We start from the raw sequence: 16,601 nt of genomic DNA, 5'->3' as shown, positions 1-16,601 counted from the left end.
CGGCTAGAGAGCGGTCGGTTTGCAGGGCTGTGCCTCCTGAGCCGCGGTGTGATCTTGGGCAGGTTCGGTAGCTTCTGGTGCCTCACTTTTATCAACTAGTACATGGAGGTTAAATAGTCCCTACTTCATAAGGCTATTGTGAGATTAAACAGGGCAATACTAATAAATGTTTAACAGTGCCTGACACATGAAAAGTGCTCAATAAAATTAACTGCAATAAACAAGAATCCTGAGTGAAATCAGAGGAGGCTGGGGGGTGGGGCAGGTTACCATGAAACGGGTAAAACCTAGCTTGCACAGGTGCCTGTGAGTGGCTGGGAGCTGCGGGCAGCTACAGGTGGGGACCCGAAGCCAGGTTACCTTTGGGAAGCATTTCTAGGTAACATTTCTGGTCAGTTGCCTAAGGTGATATCAAGAAGAAAGGGCCTGGAATCCCCAAGGCTTCAGTAATTTGTTGTCATGGTTTTTTTTTTTCCTTTCTCATTTCAAATAAATATAGACTTTTATACCTAATTTATTTCCAATTTGCATTCCTTTTCTTAAAGAGGGCCCCCTAAATCATAGAATCTTGAGCCCCATAAAATCTGGATTTACCCAGAAAAGTATAATTAAATCTTCACTACAATCCTGAAAAGTCGATATTATTACTGTCTCACAGAGTGTTAACTAAAGTGCTGAGAAAGAAATGCTATCACCAAGGACACATAGTAGGAACTGGCAGGGCTGCAGTTAGAACCCAGGTTTCTCCACATAAAAAAAAACTAAATTCTTCCCGATACGCCTGACTTCCTCCAGAGCATCCTGGGCATCATGACCTGAGTTCCAGACTCGAACAGATATTTGCACACCCACGTTTGTAACAGCACTGTTCACAATAGTTAAAAGATAGAAACACCCTGAATGTCCATCAACAGATGAACAAAATGTGGTATATCTGTACAATGAAATATTATTCAGCCTTAAAAAGGAATAAAATTCTGATACATGCTACAATGTGAATGAAACTTGAAAAAATGCTTGGTGATATAAATCAGACACAAAAGCTTTATTGTGTGATTCTACTTATATGAGTTAGCTAGAATGGTCAAATTCATAGAAATAGAAAGCAGAATGAATGGTGGTTGCCAGGGGCCAGGGAAATGAGAAATGTGAAACAAAGCTATCGCTTCCAGATTTTGTGCATACCCAGTAACACACATCCTCAAGTCAGCCATAGCATCTGCAAACAGCCCGCCATGCAGTGCATATCACAGAATTACATCAGGGCCAGACCCAAAGGCAAAGCATCCATTTTCATTGACTTCTTTTAGCTGCTCACTCAGAAATGTTTTCATGGAAAGACAACTGGAGGTGGATTTGTCACCGGTACCTAAAATAAAGCAGGAAAACTCAGCAAGGCCATTCCAAGAGCTGGCAGTCATTACTAAGATCCCCAGGGTTCGAACTGGGTCCCAGCCAGGTTGACTCAGTGTTTCCTCTCCCAGGAGTATTTTGAGATACGTTGGGGCTGGCCCAGCTGTGCCCTAGATTGTCATTCTCTGATACGGATGAGTGGTTAGGCCCAAGAAAGACCAAGCCAAACACACTGAGTTAGATGGTTTCATATGGCTTCCTGAAGTCAAGGCTCCACTGAAGACAGCACATTACTAAATCTCAGAAGCAAAAGCCAGTTGAAGGGCAGAGCACAGGAGATGCTGCCTTCTTAGCTGTGAGGTGCTCTGTTAGTGCACCTTCCCCAGCTCAGACCTTTGAAGAGGGTCAGACTCCCAAATGGATGGTAGAATTCTATCTCATGGGCCTGAGCAGTTAGTCTAAAAATGTAGGATCTCTTAATGGTAAGGAATATAGAGTCCACCTTGACCACCCACAAGTGATGGGAATCTGTTGTAAAAATACACAACGCTCTGTAAGAGACAAGATGCTGGAGAAATCCAGGAAGAGCTAGGCCTCAGAGAGATCTGCTCTGGAAGGGCATTTGGGATCCATGGCAGTTCTCGGCCTGGGCCATGATCTGTCTCCTCAACAGAGTGAGTTTGTGGGTCTGACTCTAGCGTTCCTCAGTTCATGAGACTCAGGAGCCCTTCTCTGCTGCATTTACAATTGATACTTTCAACCCACCACCCCATCTACTCCTCATAGTTTTTCTCTGCCTCGGCTTCTGTCTCCCGAATAGGCTCGCTCCTGAAGCCTCATATTCCCTTCAACCTCATGTCCTCTCTGCCAGGTTCAGCTCCAATGATAAAATCATTGATTTATGTTTGTACCTTCCAGTTCAAGTTCCACATATATCCAGAAACAGAGGTGATTAATCTGGTTGGCTTGGCTGAGGGAACACATTTTTTTATTTGAACCCTTGAAGGGATGGCCAGCTCCCAGAACAGCAGGGGCATGGATGGGTACTTTCCAGGAGAGGGCGCCAGGCACCATATCTTCAAGAAGCAAGACTGTTTCCCCTCTGCTGGTATAAATTCTCCAGAGTGATGCCAAGGTGAAACAGAATAGGTGAATGTTTTCTTGTAGCATTGTTTTATTTCTATTTTCTCTTACATTCAGCTGCTTTTCTCCAGCCTACATTTTTAAGCCTTTTCCCAGCTTTCATCACAACCCAAACAGGGGAGACGTCTTCCCTCTTCTAATTGCATTATGTACTTTCTAAAACCATTTATTCATTTACTCATTTATTTACTTAATATATATGGAGTACCTGTTTTGTAACAGAGAAAATATTAGACAATGGGGACATAAAAATTCATCCATTTACTCGATAAATATTAATTAAATATTTACAAAGTACCAAGGGTTATGCTACTTACTGGGAATATAAAGATAACTAAGGCAGTCCCTGTCTGATACCAAGTAAGAATTCAGTAAATGTTTGTTGAATAAATAAATGCCTTAAAAGACCTCACAGCCTAGTGGGAGAGAGAGGCTAAGATTTAGGCAATTACAAACAGTTAAAAGGGCTATCTCAGGGAAAGTTCCTTGGAAAAGAGGCCTGAAGACACCGAAAAGGTCTGCCTGTGGGAAGTACCAGTAAATCCTACACTGAGACCCGAATTATGCTTTGAGTTAGCCAAGTGAGAGGAGTGAAAAGGAGGTAGGGGCAGCACAAATGGCAGGTACACAGGCTTGGAAGCGAGGGCAGGGCTGCAAGTGGAGACAAAGAGCAAATGAAGCAGCACAATTCGGACTTTAGGAACTGGATGGAAGTCTGTACATGGAATAGTAGAGGGTTCTTGATTTAAACACAAGGTCACACTGAATGTCTGGAGTTCCCTTAGGATCTTGTTGTTGCTGCCTGCATCCAGTGGCAAAGGGACAGGGAGATGGCCTGGCAGTGGTGTATACCACTCCCACTCACATCCCACTGCCAAGAGCTAAGTCACTGGGGTTCTCTTAACTGCACTACAGGATGGAAGAGGTAGTCTAACTATGTTCCCAGGAAGAAGAGATTTCGATGGCAGCTAGAACCTCAGAGAAAAGTTTCTAGGGAGTGACCAGATGGAGAGTCGTGCAGGCATACCTGATTCCAGTTCATCCAAAGTGCCTGATGATAACTTCCAGGGAGGTCACTGGGCAGACAGACAACTCAGAACCTCAAGAAACCTCTGGAGTCCAGGGTAGCCCTGGTTAGTCCAAGGCATTTCAGGAAGTCTTGTGGGATGCAAGATCTCATCTTCCAAAATGAGATTTGAAAAGTGCGTGTTCAGTCTATAGAAAAAGGGGAGTTTCAAGTAGGAGATTGTCAAGAATTGTGGAGGGCTTCAGATTTTACTTGCAAGCTAACAAGTTAGATCATCACAGATTTGGAGGTGCCTACAGAGACATGAGATGTCTGGGTCAGAAATAAAGGACTTTATAATTCACAGCAATAACAGTGGCCAAAGGGCCAGCATTTTCTTCCACCAGTTTCCCAAGGCCAATTGTCACAGAGTGACACTAATGGAAAGATGACACTTGCACATGTGGTGGGCTGTTACAAGAGAGAAACTCTGAGCTTATGGAAGCTAAATCTTTTATAATGGGTAGTAAACATGTCTGCTCCTGGTTCTAGAGGGTGACATGTTATCTTCCCAAGCTGTAAGCAAATCTACTTGATCTGGAGAGAGACACAATCTCTATCTTCAAAGGCTGTGCACTTTACAAACACCCTTGAAAAGATAATCCGGAAAAAAGGTAGTCAATGCCTTTGCTTGCAAGATGTGCAGAAATGTGAGAGATACTTTGAGAATTGTCTTCCAAAAAAGATAGTTTCCTTTTTTATCAAGAAGGAGTATTCTTTAGATAGCAATTTTCTTTACCTGATCCTTTTCTTCCTGACTTCTAGGTATTGGCAGGCCCCGAGACTCAATCCTCAGAGCTTTTCCCTTCCTTGAGGATTTCATTCAGCCTCATCTTTAAATGTCATCAGCATCAAATCCATGCTGACGATCTTACATTTTTTTTTAGGCAAGGCAACCTTTGGTAGACCTTATAGATTGCAAGGACCTTACAATCTCTTATTTTATTTTTTGTTTTTTACGCCTACAGTGCGTGGTCTTCCTAGGTGGTCTCCCATCCAAGTACTAACCAGGCCTGACCCTGCTTAGCTTCCGAGATCAGACAGGATCGGGCTTGTTCAGGGTAGCATGGCTGTAGACTGATGTTACATTTATAGCTGACACTAACATCGCCCCATTTGTAGACTCAGAAATCAAACTGCCTATGTGGCATCTTCACGTGGTTATCTTCTAGACATTTCAAAATTAACATGTTTTTGAATCCCATCCTTATACAAAACCTGATCCTTCTCCAAGATAGCCTCTCTCAGGAAAGAGTATCATACACTCAGTTGCTCAGGCCAAAAAATCTCTCTCTTCCATATCCACATTCAATCCATAAACACATTCCGTTTTCAAATTATATCCTGTCTGACCACCTCCATCCTCCAGCATCACCAACATCCTAGTCCCAACTACTTTGCCTCTGTCCTAGACAACAGCTGTAAATTCCTAATTGATCTCTAATCTTACGATATACATTCTAACCTCCATGGAAGCCAGAGTGAGTCTTTTAAAATGTAAATTAAGTAATATCATTCCCTTGCTTTTGACTTGCTAATGACATTCCAATACATTTAAAATAAAATTCAAGGTCAAGAATACATATGATCTGACCTCTGCCTCTTAATTTGACCTCATTTGCTACCACCCTCCCTGTCCCATCTTGCCTTCCGCTGTCCTTGAAAGTACTTAGGATGAGGTTGTCTCAGGGCCTTTGCACTTTGTTGCCCGAGTCATTTAGGGTTCTGTCAGATGTCAGTTGAGCAGAGAAATCCTCCCTGACTATCCTAAATAAAATAACGCACCTTCCTACTCCTCTTTCTTTTTACCCAGCTTTATAATTTTTCATAGCCCTTATTACTGCCTGATTTTAAGACTCTGTCTCCCTATTGCTGCGCCCTAACCTAAAATATATGCTTCACCTGTCAAGAACTTGGCTTTGTTCACTGACATATTCTCTGCTTCTAGAATAATACTTGACACAAAGTAGATGCTAAATAAATATTTGTTGAATGAATGGATGAATCAATGAATGAAAGCTAATAGTGGGTATGAAAATGGATGCAATATCAGGGACACAGATAATTTGTGCCTCAATTTTTCTTCTTCATGCTAAATCAACTGATTTTATATAACTGTATTTTTTTCCCAAATGGCATACTTCTAATTCTTTAATAATTCTGGTTTCTCTCTACAGGAATCTTGCTGTGTTCTTCCAGGTTCTTGTGTATGGCGGAGTTCAAAATTGAACATAGCCTTCCAAGAAGAGCCTGACCAGTCTATAATAATTTTCCTCTCTTTACAGGTTCCATATGCTTGCTTAGAAATACACTTTAAAAAGATAATCTCCCAGGACATAGGCCCAGCTACAAAGAAATCCATCTAAGGTCAAATAGTTTGGAGAGTAACAAAGTGAATATTTGATTCTTACCTCTTTGTAGTCTCTACAAATCCCAAAACATCCTCTTGAATACATTAGGAAAATATATATAATCAACCTCATGAATTTAGCCACAGATTGTATAGATTTTAAATCTGTCACTCTTTTGTTCAACAAATGCCTCCTGCGTGCCAAGTGGGAAGCTAGAAGCTGGGACAGTACACGAAAAACAGCACTTGGTCCCTATTCAGAATCTTGGGCACCATTGTTTCTGTTTCAATTGTTGTTTCAAGACTAATTCTGGTCTAATTTGATTTTAATATATTATATTTATTTCCAATATTGCTTTTTAAATAAGAATACTATGCTTATAGAAAAATATCTTTCATCCCATTTGAAAAACAAAGGAGCACGGTGTTTTGCTTTTTCTAGCCTGTCTTCTAAATTGACTGTAAAATAATGATTTTTATTTTTCAGAATCCATTTCAATTCTCTGCAAAGGATTTAACAATGAAATACAAAAATCTCAGGTATTTTCCTTTAGCTCGTTTTTTAAAACCCTCCTTACATATGACTTACATAGTTGTGTTTTATTTATCAACTGTTTTTATTAAATTAAAATTACTTTAAAAACAACTTTAAATCATATTTCAATTGCTCTTTTGGTATTCCATTGATCAATATTTCACTAAAGATATTAACTTTCTCTAGGCTGCAGAGAGTCTAATAGAATTTACACGAAATTTTCTACTGAATGAATTTCCCCTACCTTCTTGGTGATTGTACACCTGCATTCCTTATAAGGAGAACAAGGAAGTAAATCATGTTGAAGTTGCTTTTAAACACAGCTTTTCTTCTTTACCTGTCCAGGTAGCCTGTTTTCATTTCAGTCTTAATGAAAACTTATTTATTTACATCTCAAGTTTCTTTTCAAAGCAGTGTAAGTAGTATTTAAAATTTTACACTTTGAGAAAGCAAGATTTTTAACAATGTTCAGCTTCGGTGTTGTAATGTTGAAGGTAATTCATTTTTCAATCTGTCTGCACAGCGAGAACTGAAACGAATGGGGATTGAACTGCTTTGCCTGTTCTTTCTATTTCTAGGAAGGAACGATCACGTACAAGGTAAGACCTAAGCTCTCCGATATATTGCTTTTGTGGTCTGCTTGACAAACCTGTCATTTGGTTCAGAAATTAGATTTGAAGTCATTTTTTTTTTGATCTGTTCTACTGCCTTTTTTTTTTTTTTTTGCTATTGAACGGACATTAACAAATCACAGGCAGATGCAGGGCTGTTCCCAAAAGGAATGCTCTAGGTTTAAGGTAAATAAATACAAAGGTTGCATGGGCATTTTAATGAGGAGAATTAAACAGCATTAATGTTCAATAGGACTTCTTAATACCTTCGTGACAACCATTTTGGTAACTTTTCTAACTATTTTATTATACAACAAGGACTTCCACTTAAGAGTAATAAACTTGAGAGAGAAAGAGGTTTATTTTAAAAATAAAAAAAACAGTACATTTAAAAGAGAAACATTTTAAATGGGTCAAATAATTTTTTAAAAATTTAGGTGCATGATAATGAATGAGGATAATAAATATGAGGATTCTATATTTGTGAGCATTGAGATTTTTTATATTTTAAGAAAAAAGAGAATAATTATTTTTGGCTAATTAGGCATACATATTTTCAGTGTGATAGGTGTAAAATATAAACCTTTCTATGAATTGCTAACATTTAGAGGACTGATCTTTGAAGACTAAAATAAACTTTGATATTGCTCCATTCAAGTACTTAAGAGCCATAAGTCTTGAAAATGGACTGAGAGTGCACTGAATCCTTGTGTCTTGCCTGGGTTTAAACATAGGTGGCTGTGCCATGGGAGGTGCAGAAACCTGTGAAGACTGCTTACTCATTGGACCTCAGTGTGCCTGGTGTTCTCAGGAGGTAAAACAAATGACCTCAACATGTTTGTAAAAACTGCAGTTACGCTTAAGTTAATTCTTTCAGTGATTGTTTTTATCGTGCTCTGCTTTCTGTGGGGCTATAAGAGTGAGACAAATCTAGAAAGAAAAATGTACACATCAGTAGATCAAAGTAATCATTTCAAAAGTAATTTGTGGAGGGAGTGAATGTCTAATTATTCTGAAAAATATTTAACTCGGGTTCCTTTATTTAATGAGATTCCACCTCTTATTCTGAAGCCATTTCTAACTGCTGACAAGTCCAATGCCAAGGCTTGGGTCATCAGAGGTCATGGAGATGATATTTTCTAAAACTAAACATATACTTGACTTCAAAACCGTCGTATCACATCTGGGAACCAAGATCCATTCTGTAAGAGAAGTGTTTTGGGGTAAACTTTACTGTTCAAACATTATCCAATTCTTTTAAAAATTACATTTTCATGAGCTTGGTGACGCTGTACCTCAACAATGACAAACCCGGAAATAGACATTCCTTATCTGATCAAACTGAAAACTGTGAGAAAGTAGGATAAGGGGGATTGGGAAATGTATAACAAGCCATCCTGAGTCACTGCCTCCAGTGACAATATAGAGCAATCTGTAAATGATTCTTGGTGAGAAAGAGCTGCCTTAGCTCTTTCTGGATTTAAAACAGGTCTCTACTGAATCTCATTAAGATATTAAAATACCAACTGCAGCAGGGACTGGTAGAATGCTCAAGGGAAATAAACCGGGACACCCGACTCTGGACCGGGCAAGAACTGCTAAAATCCACCTCCCAAGGTGAATGTGTATCTCTGGAGGAGGGCCTCACCCACCACAGAGCACAAACCCAGCTCACTCCCATCACTGCCTTGACAGATGAGGCACAAAAGTGCAAGGCAATTATGTTTTTTTGAGCTCGTGTGTCAAAAGTAGGTTTGAGAATATAGAAAGAAGGAAAAAAATCTACATTTTTTTTCACACTGACTCCCTGAAAAAGACAGTATTAGTTTCATGCGAAACATAAAGCAACAAATCAACCTAACAAAATGCTCACCTCTGAAATTTTTATTTAAATGCATTTTTGTCACTCGTTTAAGAGAACTTCATAAGTTACTACTGACAGCTTTACTGGTAGATGATACTTGGTAGCCGGTTATTGTCAAATTTCAAGGTCATATTATTCTAAAAAGTCACTCTAATAATGTTAGTTATATCGGTTGAGGCACTTGAAGCAAAAAGTAAATTAGGCTTCTGCTTAGAGCAGATAGAAAACAGGTTCCATGGTTAACATCAGCTTGACTTTTTGGCAAAGATGGCGATTATAGCTATACCAATGATACTGTATTGAGAAGGATTGTGAGGCCTCATTCAGCCACTGTTTGCCTTGGAGGCATCTTGGGAAATTACAGAGTTTGCTACACCTGGCCTGGGGCCTCAACTACGCACAGTTCTGACTGATACATAATAAATTATATTCTCAAAAATCAATTTCAGAAGAAATGTAACTTCCCTGGTTGATGAAAACAGTATGAGTGGCTTAGAATTCTAAAGAATGAAGAAAATAATATGAGCATTGGTTTGCCTCTCTCCAAGCATGAGAGTCAATGGGCCGCAAGTTTAACTTTGCTCAAAGCCTAAGCTTTAGAGCAGGCTTGGCTATCAGGTAAGACAGGGATTTATCTCCCCAATCCACTTTTCTTTTCCGGGCATTGCAGGGTTGGAATGGCCACATCTCTGCCTGGGAACACTCATCTCACTGCCTCCTGCTACACAGGTGGATCAGAAGGAGACTGGGGATCTCCCAAGTCTTACACAGAAAAGCAGTCTTCTACACCATGTTCTCTTTCATTTTTTTACCTCCAAATCTTAGAGAAAGTTTTAAAGAATTGAATGCTTCAAGACATCGAGTTTAAAGTCTCCAAGAGGTTAACTTTAGTGAAGTAACGCTGATAATGTAAAGATGATGCATTCATGAATTAAACCAGGACAGAGAGCTAACTAAGGAGATGTCACAATCCTTGCCCTTTGGGAATTCACAGAAAAGGTTCTTTGTCATTGTATTTGGTAATATACTCAATGAGCTTGGATAATCCTAGGAGTTCCCAAACCTGCAGGTCATCTGTAATAAATTCCCAGGGTGATATCAACTCTATGACTCATCTGTTTCACGGATTTAGTAGTGGCACAGGAGAGGCCTTAAAGAAATAAGCAGTAAAAATCCTCCCCCAAAACCTGCTAGGTAGATTCAATTGAATATAATGAAAAGAAGAATTCAATTTTACTCAGAATTTTAATGGAGAATTATCTCGTTATTCTGCTATAACTTAACTTCAGACATACAATCAATGTCAGGACATGGGATGTGATATACTGAGTATGACAAGATGCCTAACTAGCAAAGCAAGCAAAATAAAATTTTATCTCCAAAAGAAATGCAAATTTGTCTTCTTTTGTTCTTTATTGCTTTTCTTTTTTAGAATTTTACCCATCCATCTGGAGTTGGTGAAAGATGTGATACCTGGGCAAATCTTTTAGCTAAAGGATGTCAACTAACCTTCATCGAAAACCCTGTCTCCCAAGTAGAAATACTTACAAATAAGCCTCTCAGTGTAGGCAGACAGAAAAATAGTTCCGACATTGTTCAGATTGCACCTCAAAGCTTGATTCTTAAATTGAGACCAGGTATGTTATGATTTACATGAGCCTGGGCTCATGTAAACAAATCTAATGTCACATGGTAATACTGCTGTTCTGCTGGTACATCTTGTACCATATTATATATCATTGATTGTGAATACTCAGATTCCCATTCTTAAGGAAATAGACAATTGCAAAGCTAATACTTTTCTTTATTCATATTGGTCACTTGCACTCCACATGTGTTACTAAAAAGTCCTTATTTAATAGTGACCATTTGAATTGCTCAAATGTCAAGGTTTACCTCACATTTCTTGTAGGTTGTAACATAGCTTTAAACTCCTTTTTATTTTGCTCTCCTTTTCTAAAACCATGTACAAAAAAAATCAGCTTATCTTCTATCTAAATGGATGCTAGTTCTCCCAAGGAGATATAAAATATCCTAACTCTTACCTCCTCCAGTAGCTCTAACCACACTGCTAAAAGATTTTCATGGGCTCATTCATTTATAAACTTTTACCACATAGTTTATGAAATCCTAAGTATCTTCAGTAACTTCTTATTGGAATGAAATAGCCAGCTGGCCCAGTGATTGATTAGTCACAAATAAGTCCTCATACGTTTTTATGGATTTGCTTTTTTTTGTCGGGACTGCAGGCAGTGAACAGACTCTTCAAGTGCAAGTCCGCCAGACCGAGGATTACCCAGTGGACTTGTATTACCTCATGGACCTCTCAGCCTCCATGGATGACGACCTCAACACAATCAAAGAGCTGGGCTCCCTGCTTTCCAAGGAAATGTCTAAATTAACAAGCAACTTTAGACTGGGCTTTGGCTCTTTTGTGGAAAAGCCCGTCTCCCCTTTTATGAAAACAACGCCAGAAGAAATCGCCAACCCTTGTAGGTAAGTAAATGATTCTCTGGGGTCTTTGAACACTGATTTTCTGTAGAGATAGACTCACTTTGAGCTGCACTTTGCAGGAGCTTGCTTACTCCCTGGCATTTACGTCCTGAACGGCTGGATCTCAGCAGCTCTCTTAGTTTCCTGGGTTTTTTGGAACCAAAGGAAAGTCACTTTAATACATGGTTCTAGCCTTGGGTCCTCGCAGCATCCATCTCCCTGTGTAGGTCGGGATGTGGTAAATTTGGCTTTATGCTCTGCAGACAAGGGGACCGAGTCTGTCACTATAGGTTCCCCTGAACTATGCCCATTCCCAGAACTGTTGAGACCTTCTGTCCTCAATGACCACCACTTTCTGCGGCCATTTGACAATAGCACACATTCTCTCAGAGAATCTTTCTCCACTACAATGACTTCTGCTAAAATCATATTTTTTGAAACTTCTGATTTGCTTTGGGAAATGTGGTGTTCTCTTATTCTTTGAAAAAGGCCTTTGTAGCCTTCACTGCTACTGACTCAATAGGAAACTAATCAACGACTCCATTATAATATATTAAAACCATGTATTATTCAGGCGATGGTCAAGGGCAAGTTGCTCTGTTATGGCTTACCTATACAGCCAATGACATGTTCAAAATAAAATTTAATATCCTTCTATTGAAAAAGAGCTACCATTTGGTCTGTGCCAGACCCTAAGCTGAAGGTTTTACGTACATAACTACATTCAGTCTTCATAATAACAGCAGATCTAAGCAGATTTTGTCATCCTTATTTATACTCAGAAGAACTAACAGTGGCTTTGAGAGGCTAGTAATTTGCCCAAGTCCACATGGCTAATCAGTGATCTGTACCAAGATCTGGGCTGGTCCAAAACCAAGACCTTTACTACTATGAATCTAGTGTATATGAAATGACTTTCCAAGCTTCCATTGTCTTTCGATATTTGTATACTCCCAAGGCGTCAATCTCTATAAAAGATAAACAGATTTTATAATATAATTTTAAGACATCGTAGTATGGTTCCCAACCAGAATCTGACATTTGACCATGAAAGGGATTCATCACTGATTATAATTCTTAGGAACTGCGTTTGGTTGCAAGCATCAGAGATAGTGTCTGCCCCCATTGTCCTCCTCACTTTTTTTTTGAGATATAATTGCCGTGTACTAAAATGCACACATTCATTAGAAGTGTTGTTTGATGTGTTTTGATGACTGATTATACCAATGTAATCACAACCTAAAACATGATGTAGAACATTTCCATTACCTCAAAAAGTGCTCTTATGTCCCATGAGAGTCAGTTCTATTTCTCCAGAGGCAACACTTTTGGTTTCTATAATTTAGATTGGTTTTGCCTATTTGGGGTTTTTATAAATGGAATAATGTAGTATATACCTTCTTTCTGTGTTTGCCTTTTTTCACACGAAATAATGTTTTTGAAATTCATCTGTGATTTAGTGTTTATAGCAGTTTGTTCCTTTTGTTTTAAGTAAGAGTCCACTGTATGGCTCCACTACACTTTGTTTATTCATTCTTCCATTGATGGACATTCAAGTTGTTTCCCATTTTTTGGCTATCATTAAAAATGCTGTTATGATCTCTTGCATATAAATCTTTGTGTAGATATATGTTTTTATTTCTCATGGATAGATACCTAGAATTGTAATTGTTGAATTGTATAATAAGTATAGTTTTAATTTTTTAAGAAACTATCAAATTACTTTCCAAAATGGATATACCATTTTGTATTTCCATCAGCAATGAGTAAGAGTTTTAGTTATTCCAAACCCTTGTTAACATTTGGTATTGTCAGTCTTTTTAATTTGGGCTATTCTAATAGGTGTGTATCTCACTATAGCTTTAATTTTCATTTCCTTAATGACAAATAATGTTGAGCATCTTTTCATGTATTTATTTGTTATTCTTATATCTTATTTTATGAAGTGTCTTTTCAAATATTTTGCTCACTTTTACAAATTAGGTTATCTATCTTCTTAACATTATATTATATGAGGTTTTTTTAAAATATATATTCTGGAAAGTTCTTTGTCAAATATGTTTTGCAAATATTTTCACCCAGTCTGTGGATTTTATTTTTATTTTTCTAGCAATGTTTTTGGTCAAGCAAAAGTTTTTAGTTTTGATGAAGTTCAATTTATCAATTTTTAAATTTTATGGTTAGTATTTTTTTTTGTCCTAAGAAACGTTTGTCTACCCTAATGTCACAAAGATTCCCTCCATGTTTGCTTTTAGAATTTTTATCGTTGAAGCTCTTGTAGTTATGTCGATGATCTCAAGTTAGCTTTTGTATTTAGAATAAAGAATAAGATCTAAGTTCATCTTTTGTTTCTACGTGAATATCCAATTGTTCTAGCACTATTTGTTAAGCAAGATTTTCCTTTCCCCACTGAATTATCAAATATGTGTGAGTTCAATTCTGGATACATTATTCTGTTCCATTGATCCATTGAATATACCCATGTAACCACTAATGCCTTATAGTCTTGATCGTTGTAGCTTTATAACAAGTCTTAAAATCTGGAGTGCAAGTCCTCCAACTTTGTTGTCCTTTTGTTTTGGCTATCTTAGATCCTTTACATTTTTGTAGAAATTTTAGAATTGGCTTGTTAATTTCTTCAAAAAATATCCTGAGATTTTTATTAGAATAGCATCGAAACCAGACATCAATTTGAGGAGAATGAACATCCTTAAAATACTGCATATCTAATCATTGCCCATGACATATTTTTCCATTCATTTAGATCTTGTCTCATTTTGTTTTGTTTTGGCAATGTTTTATCATTTTCAGGGTAGAGATTCTACTCATCCTTTGTTTGATTTATTCCCATAGACTTTTTTAATGTTATCGTTAGTGGTATTTTTAAATTTTTTATTTTCTAATTGTTTATTGATAACATAGAAATGCAATTGATTTTTCATATTCTCTTTGTATCCTACAAGCTTGATAAATTTTCTCATTAGTTCTAGTCTGATTTTTTGTAGATTCCTTAGAATTTTCTAAGTGTATGATCATGCTCTCTGTGAATGATAGCTTCTGTGAATGACAATGAAAAACAATTGATATAGAATGATATCAGAGAAAACGATTAAAATTTTAAAACTTGGATGACTCAGCTAAGTAGGCAGCCTAGCATCCTGAACTAAGAATAACACCCTGTCCTTAATCAGGCCTCTAGAAAAGAAAAGCAGTCCGGCTTTTTATAGCTCTGACTGCATTTCATTCACGCATTCATTTATTTATTTCTTCATTCATTCAGCACAAAAACGTACTGAGCTCCAACTATGTAGCAAGCATTGTAGTAGGCATAGAGATCTCTGGAAGAAAAAGATCTGGCCCAGTCCTCACGGAGCTGAGATTCTTTGAGGAGCAAGCACACAGCATAGCACGGTGATTAAGAGTCTAGGCTTTGCAAGTCAGCACTGGATTAGGTCCTGATTCATCTGCTCACTCATAATGTCACCTTAGGTGAATCATTTTACCTCTCAAAGCTTCAGCTTGGAATAATAGTACTTATTACACAGAGTGGTTGTAAGGATTAGGTGAGATAATGAATGGAAGCATTTGCAACTGGGCATGGCCTTGAAGCTCTAAGTACTTGGTAGCTACTATCAACAATAGATTGAAGTTAGGGGGAGGCCAGGACACTCAGTGCACAAGGTACAGTGAATGGGGACCCAAAGGAGGATTATATATTTGATCTCTTGAGAGGTCAATATTTTTCTGTTTTCTAAAGGTGTTTCTTTTATTTGTATTAGCAAAATTACCATTAGTTAAACTTATAGTTCTTTTTTTGCTGCAACGTTGTATTTTTTCCTTTCCTATTACATCCTTAATTCTCTGTTTCTTCATCCAAATACCATCATCCACACACATGTACAGCAAGAACTCAAATACTAAACACAAAAGTCAATCCTTTAATCAATCCAAACCTGCTAATTATGGAATAAAAATGTTATTTAGTAGGAAGGCAATAATGAAAAGAGCATGGAGTTTTTCAGACCTGGGTCTAAATTATAACCTTACACAACAATTTACTCTCTTTGAACTTGGTTTCTTCACCTATAAATGAGGATAATAATATTTGCCTCTTAGGGCAATTGTGAGAATTGAATGAACTCAGAACATAACAAATATTCAAAACAAGTATTAATTTTCTTCCTCTTCTCAACATTTAGCATCTCTAGTTATTTTAATCTAGGAGTCCACAGACTTTTACATCTTAGAACTCTCTTATACTCTTAAAAATTAAGATCCAAAAGAACTTAGTTTATGTGGGTTATATCTATTAATATTTTCCATATTAGAAAGTAAAACTGAGAAAATTTAGAAATAATTAGTTATTGATTTATTTAATAATTATAACAAATGCACTGCATATTACTATAATAACACATCTTTATGAAAAATAACTATATTTTCCAAAGCAAAACTAAAATTAACAAGAAGAATGACACTGTTTTACACTTTTACAAATCTCTTACCATCTGGTTTATAAAAAGACAACCAGATTCTCATACCTGCTTCTGCATTTAATCTGTTATATTTTGTTTGGTTGAATTCTATGAAGAAAGTCAAACCTCACATACATAGTTAACAGCTTTTCCTAATGACTGTATAAATTCTTCTTTGATATTACATCAAACTAGATAAAAGGTAAAAGTTAGTTTCAATGTGGAATATGAAACAATATGAATAAACTTTTCATATTCTGTTACATTAAAAGCCATCGGTCTGTCTTGCACTTTGAATGACTTTTACCAATGTGTGTGATTTTACAATATAATGCTTGGCCATTTGGAAATTATCGCTTTACTGAGTGATGTATATCTTACAAATTTCATGGTACAATATTGAAAAATCACATTCATTAATATTGCCATCAATATCATCAGATAAGTCTTGATGTATTGGGAAGTTATTAATCTCATGAGTGACATGAAATTTTCCAAAATTCTAGTTTTCTAGTTACCTCGAATTTTATCACTGGCAACAAATATTGATATTTGTTTTTCTTGAAGTAATGAGCTCACTTTCTTTGTTTTTAAGAGCATATCTACCAAATACCTAAGTTGGAATAATAGTTTGGCTGTCAGCATTCTTTCAGGTAAAAATGGTATCCCATAAAAAAAATTGAAAAAAGTCTAGCTAAGCTCAAACAATCA

At 37.2% G+C, this 16,601-nt stretch overlaps 1 protein-coding gene and 1 pseudogene across 12 annotated transcripts in view; one reads left to right on the top strand and one right to left on the bottom strand.

Annotated features, from left to right (window-relative positions):
• ITGB6 (integrin subunit beta 6) overlaps positions 1-16,601 on the top strand; it is a 119,364-nt gene that overhangs the window by 42,910 nt on the left and 59,853 nt on the right. For 8 of the 12 annotated variants that reach the window (XM_015596708.2, XM_025039224.1, XM_015596707.2 and 5 more), the window contains 5 exons: positions 6,400-6,452; positions 6,971-7,046; positions 7,793-7,872; positions 10,355-10,559; positions 11,172-11,418. In XM_015596708.2, the coding sequence (XP_015452194.1) occupies positions 6,400-6,452; positions 6,971-7,046; positions 7,793-7,872; positions 10,355-10,559; positions 11,172-11,418 (661 nt within the window). Of the gene's footprint in view, positions 1-6,399; positions 6,453-6,633; positions 6,863-6,970; positions 7,047-7,792; positions 7,873-10,354; positions 10,560-11,171; positions 11,419-16,601 lie in introns of all 12 variants that reach the window. The other 4 variants (XM_015596711.2, XM_025039226.1, XM_015596713.2 and 1 more) reach the window with 3 other exon arrangements.
• On the bottom strand, positions 4,522-4,640 carry LOC112470491 (annotated as a pseudogene).

This window comes from Pteropus alecto, unplaced genomic scaffold (assembly GCF_000325575.1).
Source record: "Pteropus alecto unplaced genomic scaffold, ASM32557v1 scaffold3, whole genome shotgun sequence".
NCBI classification, from domain to species: domain Eukaryota; kingdom Metazoa; phylum Chordata; class Mammalia; order Chiroptera; family Pteropodidae; genus Pteropus; species Pteropus alecto.
Note: the sequence above shows the minus strand (reverse complement) of the source record. Positions and strands in the feature narration are given on the sequence as shown.